Source organism: Corticium candelabrum, chromosome 5 (genome assembly GCF_963422355.1).
Source record: "Corticium candelabrum chromosome 5, ooCorCand1.1, whole genome shotgun sequence".
In the NCBI taxonomy this organism is placed as follows: Eukaryota; Metazoa; Porifera; class Homoscleromorpha; order Homosclerophorida; family Plakinidae; genus Corticium; species Corticium candelabrum.
The window spans coordinates 3,279,709-3,287,174 of NC_085089.1; the positions used below are offsets into that span (position 1 = coordinate 3,279,709).

Below are 7,466 nucleotides of genomic sequence, written 5' to 3' on the forward strand. Positions count from 1 at the left end.
GAGCCACCTCGTGAAAACCTTGTAGAAGGGTTGATCAATAAAACTTCTTTTGCACAATGATCGTTCCTAAATCAACTAACGCATCCCTCTACTCTAGAGAATTCACATGCTAGTGAAACATGATTTCTGAATAAACAACAAATGCTGAATAGACTCAAAACTACAGTAAGTCTACTACATCATGGAAATCAGAGCCCTACTGGAATGACAATTTTGTCTATGTACCATCGTACCCATAATTCAGTATCAATAGTCCCTGAAACACTCAGTCTGTTGATGACTGCAGTGAATGCAGCCAATAGTTATTCTTCTTTCCCAGCATACATAACTCACATGAATTTCGTCATACATGTTACAATACAAAATGCCTTTTCTACTTCTATTTACTCCCTGACTGAGAGCTATCAAGAACTTCTAGTAATGTCTGTGTCTGGAATGATGGAGAGTTGGGTTCCTGTGAGGAGGCAACTGCAGCAGTTCTCAGTAATTCTGTTTCAGTGTCCCTACCTCCTGTGTGAGCTTTGGGAGTGCTAACTGTAGGTACCAAGTGGAAACTACTACCTGTCAAAGTTACTGCCTGTGGAGAATACTTCCATGGTTTAGGTGAGTCTGGAGTAGCTGCAAGTTGACCAGAAGTATCCACAGCTGTGCTCACAAAACTATTTCCTCCTGCTTGGCCAACACTTGTTGGAGTTTTAGGAAGAGCTACTGTGACCAAAGATGAAGAAGTCGATTCCTCTTGCAAGAAACGAACAAACTGTTCTGAGAATGAGTTCTAAATGAATAGGTAGAAGCTTCATTTACGTTGGCATGCTTACCACATCAAGAACTTACATTTCCAATGGACTGGTCATGTCCAGCTCTACCAGGCAACCACCGCGAAAGCCATCCCGACCTGTGCTGTCTGACCTACATATTACCGTATATCACAACTGCCAGTCAAACCTCTACAGCAGCCTACAACTCAACCATGTGACCTTAGCCAAGTCTTCTTCTGTTACACCGACAATATTTGCCAGTACGTTTTCAATGCCTTGTTTCTTGTCTTCCGTGCTAGACATGTAGCCCAGTAGCCAGTTCTTGACAAGCTTCCTGTTAGGTTAGTCATAATCATAAATCGATCTGTTAACACTATTCACTACACAATGAGAGCACTTTTCCACAAATTCATCTTCTGCTAGCTTGGCCGCATGAAGCCGCTTGATTGTTGCTTGAAGACCTGCTTCCAGTTTGGCAACTACACAATGTGTTGTCATACATTTACATTTACTAATACAAAAATTCTGTTTACTAACCATCAAGTCTAAGAGACTGTTCCGTGTCATGAGACCTGTCCAGTTCACCACGTAATCTGTTACAATCTGCAGCAGCCTCCTGCGCTTCAGCCAACTTGACCTGGTAATACATTAGTCGCCCACGCACTGCCCCACTTCAGCCATCCACAAATCTAACCTGACACGCCGTTAGCCGGTGCCTGAGTTCTTCCATCGCTTTCTGTTGCAAATGAAATTGTTGCTGCATTGTCTGCTGCACAAGTCCAATTTGCTGGTCCTTATCTGTACCATCAATACCTCAAACACTTAGGCCAAAAGAAAGCCACTATGTTACTCACCAACCTGCACTGAATTGCTCCAGTACCATTTGCAAGTTAGTCAATTGTACAATTTTCTGATCCAGATCTGCTTGACACGTAATCAGCTGCTCCATTGCACTATCCCGTTGAGAACAAACACTGTTTAATTGATCTTGCAGACTTTGCAACTGTGACTGCGTGAAATTACTATTAACATAATCATCTGTCAATTTGCAGTAGTAAATAGATAAGTAATTTAATTCTATAACTTTCTGCTGTCGGCTTCTTGCTGTGCTACTCTTAATTTGTCTTCCACAGATTGCAAACTTCTAACAAGATCAGATTCTCTCTCACGTGCCCTCACAGCTTCTTTAGTGTATGTCTCTTCAACCTACCAAATACAAACATTGACAAGGTAGGTGTGAGCAGACTAGTGTCTGATTCAGTGGGTAGTAAATAGATGATCTTGTGTACCCATCTCCACAACTTAGAAGGTAAGTAGATTGATGAGAGACAGACAAGTCCCTCAACAGAAGAATTCACAAGTAGGTCAGTGTATGTAAAACAGTGGTTGGACGAATGAGTAAACTGACAGTCTAGACACGTACAATGTAAGTGCTGGACAGACAAGTGACGAAACAGGTGTCTAGGCACAGTGTGTCAACTCACCAAAGAGTGAGGCAAACACAAGCAGTCCTTACACAGGTATTACCGTTAAGTCATACACAAATAGCTCATATATAACTGAGTCAATACGTAAATAAATCAAAACACAATTGATAAACAAGTGGTTCCCATGTAAGTAAGTAGATACGCAAGTGGGTAATACGTAGGTTGATACCGAGCAGCTAAGCTGAGTCTACACGAATAGTCAATACCAAAGGTATCAATACCCAGGTGGTAAAAAACAAAGATCAATTGCAGGTGAACAAACAATATGCAAATGATATGACAAAATCATGTGTATGTGTAAAGGTGGAGTAAGTTGGAGACACGCAAGTGAGTGTAAAGACAAAACAGCTAAGCAAGTGTATCGTCAGTTAATTGATTGCAAAGGGAGGCGAATGAGTACATCACCAGGTGCATGATTTTATATACAAGAGAGTGTTACAAGCAGTTGAGTGTAAAGGCAGACTGCGTGACAAGTACGATGAGTGCCAAAGCACCAAACATTAAAGCTGTAGAGGACAAAGCATTAAAGGTAGAGTATTCAAACATAAACTATTTGAAAATAAACTACTCAAAGTAACTGTGTTTATACAGAGGTCACTTTATCAGTAATAACTTCACAAATGCAAGGTGAGTATGTTTGATGGCAGCAGCGACTTCACAACTAAGTGAGTTCGTAAGGATAAAGTCAGTGAGTGTAACAACAGTGGGTGTTGCCGTAAATACAATTGGCTGAAACACAATGAGAATACAGGTGAGTGTAATATTGGGCAAAAAAGAAGACAGTCGTGCACTAAACAGGTTAATTAAGGTACCCATCAGTGTACAAGTATCAGTTAGTGAACAAGTGGGTAGATGAAAGACAAGACCAAGGAACATAGAAAGTATGTGGCAAGAACGTGAGCAACAGAACAAAGCTACACAAGCAGAAGAATTCAGGCAGCGACACAAGTCCACAACAACTAACTAAAATACTAACAAACAATGTAAAGATAACACTGAGCAACAGACAGCTTGTTGTTACCTCAATAAGGTGAGCTCTTAAACGATCAAGCTCTCTTCCCGATCTCTCGACTGTTGCTTGAGAAGTCTTTGATCCAACAATAAGTTCTGACTTCAAAATACCAATTTCTTTTTCACGTCCTTGGAGCTTCACACTTAGTTGTTCCAACTCTCTCTCAAGCTGAGCTTGACGTCCTTTGTTTTCAGCAATTGTCTCCAAAAGCTGCCCATTATGATCTCGCAACGAATGAGCTACATCTCTCTCTCGCTTGTTTGTTATGATCAATTGTTCAACTTTCTGTGATAAAGAATCGCCTCCACCTTCAACCTTTACGTTGGCAACACATCTTACAAGAGTCTGATGTTCTTCCTTCATTTGGTGCAGATCTCTCCTCGTGGATTCCACTAGCTCATTTAGCCTGCCAGCTTCAAAGCCAAAATTCCTGTCCTTTTCTTCAATTTGCTTCACTAGACTAGAGTACATTTGTTGAAGTTGTGCGAGTTGATTGTCTCGTTCATTCACTAAACTCTTCAGGCGTTCTGTTTCAGCTTGAAAGGCTAACAAGTTTTGAGTGTATGTTGCATGGATTTGCTGGTACTGTTGCAAAGCAGCATACAATTGTGCATGAGTCTCATTCTTACTGTCAGCAGTGTCTCCAGCTTCATCTGATTGTTGGGCAATTGCTCCTGTATTTCTTCCATCTATCTGAATAACACCGGAGTCTGAATTAATTTCCTGATTTTCGACACCTTCATTCAATTGTTGGAGTTCTTCCTTTACTGCAGCTAGTTCTTCAGCTAGTGAGTCTCTTTCCTCTCTCAAAGCAGCAAATGCATGTTCTTTGAATTTGTGCTGCTCGGAATCTCTTAAAACATCTTTTTCTAAATCAGACTTCTCTTGTAGTACTGTCTCTAAATCTGATGTTAACTGCAACAGCTGTTGGTGCATAGCCACACATTCCTGTGTTTTGTCTTCAAGCTTTAACAGCTGTGCGTCTAACTGTGTCTCCAGTCGTTGTTTGGTGCCTTCCAGTTCCATCTTGTCTTTCACCAACTCTTCTGTCTGTTTACGTACCTCAAGACATTCGATTTGCAATGAGTCTTTGCTATCTTTCAAGCTAGAAATTTGAGCAGTGTGTTCACTCTTTCTCTCCTCCTTTTCAATGCAGACTACATCAAACTTATGCTGTACTTTTTCAAGTTTTGATTTCAATTCTCTGTTAGCATTTTGCTCTTCATTCACTCTACTCAAAGCTTCATCAAGCTGCTGAGTCTGCTGCTTCCATTTCTTCAGTTCGTGATCACTTTGATCTTTTCTCTGTTTGACTTGTAACTGCAGCTCAACGTTAGCATCACGAAGATGAACATTCTCCTTTCTTAAGTCAGAGAGATGTTCCAAACTTCTCTCTTGCTCCTCATTAAGCTGTTGTTGCAAGTCCTTAACAGTTGTCTTAAGTTGAATAGTTTTCTGTTGCAGAATTTCATTTTCCTCACTTTGAGCTTGCAAGTCACTCATTGATTCATCTAATCGAGACAACAACTCCAACCTATCACTGTCCAGACCATCACTATCATCTTTACGGTTAACAGATGGCTTATGATCATCATGCGCCATTTCAGCAAGTTTGTCAGCCAACTGTCGATACTCACTTTCACATTGCTCTTTCTCTGTCTGTAAAAGCTCTTTCTTCATTTCAACATTTTCCAAAGTTTTCTCTAGCATGACCACCTGCTCTGAAAGTTGTCTTCTAGTATCTTCTCCTACTGCATACTTCATGTGCAACTCATCTAATTCCTCTTGCAATTTTGAAGTGTTCTACAACATATACCGTACATTCTCATTAAAATATTTGTCATTAAATTCAATTATTAAAAAGTATGCATGACTTCTTTAGCTAATTGAAAATGCAAGAGTGCCTTGAGGTTAAGGCCCCTATTTGTTGCATGTCTGTTTCTCATCACCAAGGCTCTCTCAAACTGACTCGGGCAGGCAGGCCATTACCATTCTTACCCATTATGTACAAATGGAACCGGAAGTCAGCACGCACAGCTATTTCAAGGAACACAACAGATCAGCATTAGTCTATAGTGGTGTACTAGACTAAAGGTCTGATTTGGGGATCCTACCAATATGCCATGTAGTTGCGCATCCTGTAAAAAATCAGACAGGGAAGACATCAACACGTACGATCCACGTGCTCTGATTGTATTGCACATTCACACTAGATGAATAATGACATAATAGTGAAATCAGTGTGGCCTTTCATTTGGATGTGGGAGGGCGATGAGAAACAGACATGAAACAAATAGGGGCCTAATGTCTCATTGCTGAACTAACAGAGAAGAAAATCTAGATCAAATTTCTTCAGTTGCAATGCCAATACACTCTTAAACAATACCTTTTGGGTCAAACCAGCAACTCCCTACAAACTTCAAGTATAAGTGTAAACAGAAACTGTCAGTGATTCTTACTAAAATCAGGCTAAAGATGCATTACTGCCTAATATGCTTGTCACACAGACCTTGGGCGTAATTAACACAAAACCTGTACTTCACAAATGCAGAAGGATATGCAGTACCATCTTATCTTAGAACCCTGATCTTTGTCTCACGTTCTTGTGCTCATGAGAAGGCAATAAGTTATTCAATGCCAGAATGAAATGTAAGTCGTAAACAGTACACAATCAATAGCTACCATTGCTTCACATTTCTGGTCAAGTAATCAGTTGTACACTATTGAAGACATTGGTATACACAATGTAAGATGTTTGAAGTAACTAACCATTTGTCAAAACTTACTACTTACAAACCATTAGTTTTGTATCTTACTGTCTAGGCTGTCCTTCTCAGTACCTTATCGGCATTTCCTTCTGGCTCTAAAACAGAGCTCTGTCTGCCAGCTGTCATAAAACAAACATTATGTCAACAGTAGCTTGCAGGTAAACAAGTATACAGAGCATCTACATGTACCAGCATATAATTGTCGATTTAAATCATTGATTCTTTCATCTTTCTCTCCCACTTCAAGCTCATGCTTATTTCTCATCAATGTCAACTTCTTCAAGTGCTCATTCTGCAATGCTGCCACCTGACTTTGATGTAAGTCAACCTCTTCACTTAACTGATGCCGCACAGCCTAATAAAGCCCTTTGTCAGTTTCGCTATAGCAACAAAAACTTCAATATACTTCAAGTTGAACTTGAAGCTCCAGCAGTCTATCTTCATTTGAACTCGCTTCATTGCCCTGTAAAACAAGTAACATTTACTGCTGTTCATGAATGTCCATGACACTCGCTTGCATGCCTGCTTGTTTTGAGAAATAGACTTCCAGTGCTTCACTTGAGCTTGAAGTCTTTCATTCTTGCTAGAAAGTTGATTGATTTCCATCTGTGCTGTTATAAGATCAGTAACTGATGACTCTTCATGATGTTCACGTACTGATATGTGTGATGGGGGCAAAGAAAGATCTACTTTAGTTGGTGAATGTTGTAGCAGTTGATTGTGATGTTCTTCCAGCTCATCCAGTTGATGCTTGAGCATTGCAACTTCATTCTTTACAATACAATATTCCAAAATCATCGTACAGTCGTAAAGCAAAACAAGTTTTGTTCAAATCTTTATTAGAGTGCCAATATTATTGAATTGACCTTCATCTCATTGTATTCATAAATACGTATGTGTACTGTACCGTTCTGTACTTATAATAATTACCTCCTTAGCTTGGAGCACTTCTCTGTATTGCCTTGATATATTGGATATTTGTAGCTCTGCAGCTTCCACTTGCTCTCTCAGTTCCGTGTTCTCACTTCGAATACGGTCCCACTTTCGGGAAAACAACAACAATTGTATTGACTTGACTTAATTAATGTGATATCCTATATCTACTCTGCCAAATTTCGGAAATTCCTAATACTAGTACCTCTTGCTTCTGAGCCTCTGCTGCATATTCTAGTTCCTTAACTTTCCCGTTTGCAATTCTCAGCTCAGTCTGATGATCTGGAAACAAAATTAACCTTGAATGATGTGAGCGTCAACTGAAATAGGAAAAATATTATTGAACCGTACCATCTACTTCATCAGTACTTTCTTTTAATACGTCTTTTGTAAACGACGATATCTGGCCGGTTATATTCGAGAGACTGTGTGAAACACTACCTAAAGAACCAGTCAGCCATTTTTCCATGATCTTATACGGGAAGTCTGCAATGCATTTAATGAAATC

The 7,466-nt window shown here is 39.8% G+C and overlaps 1 protein-coding gene across 2 annotated transcripts; it reads right to left on the bottom strand.

Moving 5' to 3' along the window:
* Nucleotides 1-237: 237 nt before the first annotated feature.
* Nucleotides 238-7,420, bottom strand: LOC134180284 (thyroid receptor-interacting protein 11-like). 2 transcript variants are annotated; one of them, XM_062647408.1, is made up of 17 exons: nt 7,310-7,420; nt 7,164-7,240; nt 6,956-7,066; nt 6,548-6,796; nt 6,432-6,488; nt 6,215-6,380; nt 6,098-6,144; nt 4,974-5,060; nt 3,267-4,916; nt 1,843-1,964; nt 1,617-1,780; nt 1,453-1,556; nt 1,296-1,395; nt 1,156-1,237; nt 978-1,092; nt 835-909; nt 238-775 (listed from the first exon to the last, which is right to left on the bottom strand). In XM_062647408.1, exons 4-17 carry the CDS (start codon nt 6,782-6,784, stop codon nt 380-382), a joined length of 3,402 nt encoding a protein of 1,133 aa, XP_062503392.1. In that variant the 5' UTR covers nt 6,785-6,796; nt 6,956-7,066; nt 7,164-7,240; nt 7,310-7,420; the 3' UTR covers nt 238-379. The 2 variants fall into 2 exon arrangements, with proteins under 2 accessions (XP_062503392.1, XP_062503391.1); XM_062647407.1 differs by having other exon boundaries at nt 3,267-5,060.
* Between the last annotated feature and the right edge of the window lie 46 nt (nt 7,421-7,466).

Bases quoted from the DNA above. Each gene is read 5' to 3' on its own strand.
- LOC134180284 (XM_062647407.1), bottom strand. From the start codon at position 6,784: ATGCTCAAGCATCAACTGGATGAGCTGGAAGAACATCACAATCAACTG. The intron at 1,238-1,295 runs GTTAGTAAACAG...CACATTGTGTAG, and splicing joins ACAGTCTCTTAGACTTGATG to TTGCCAAACTGGAAGCAGGT. The intron at 1,093-1,155 runs GTGCTCTCATTG...CTAACCTAACAG, and splicing joins GAAGATGAATTTGTGGAAAA to GAAGCTTGTCAAGAACTGGC.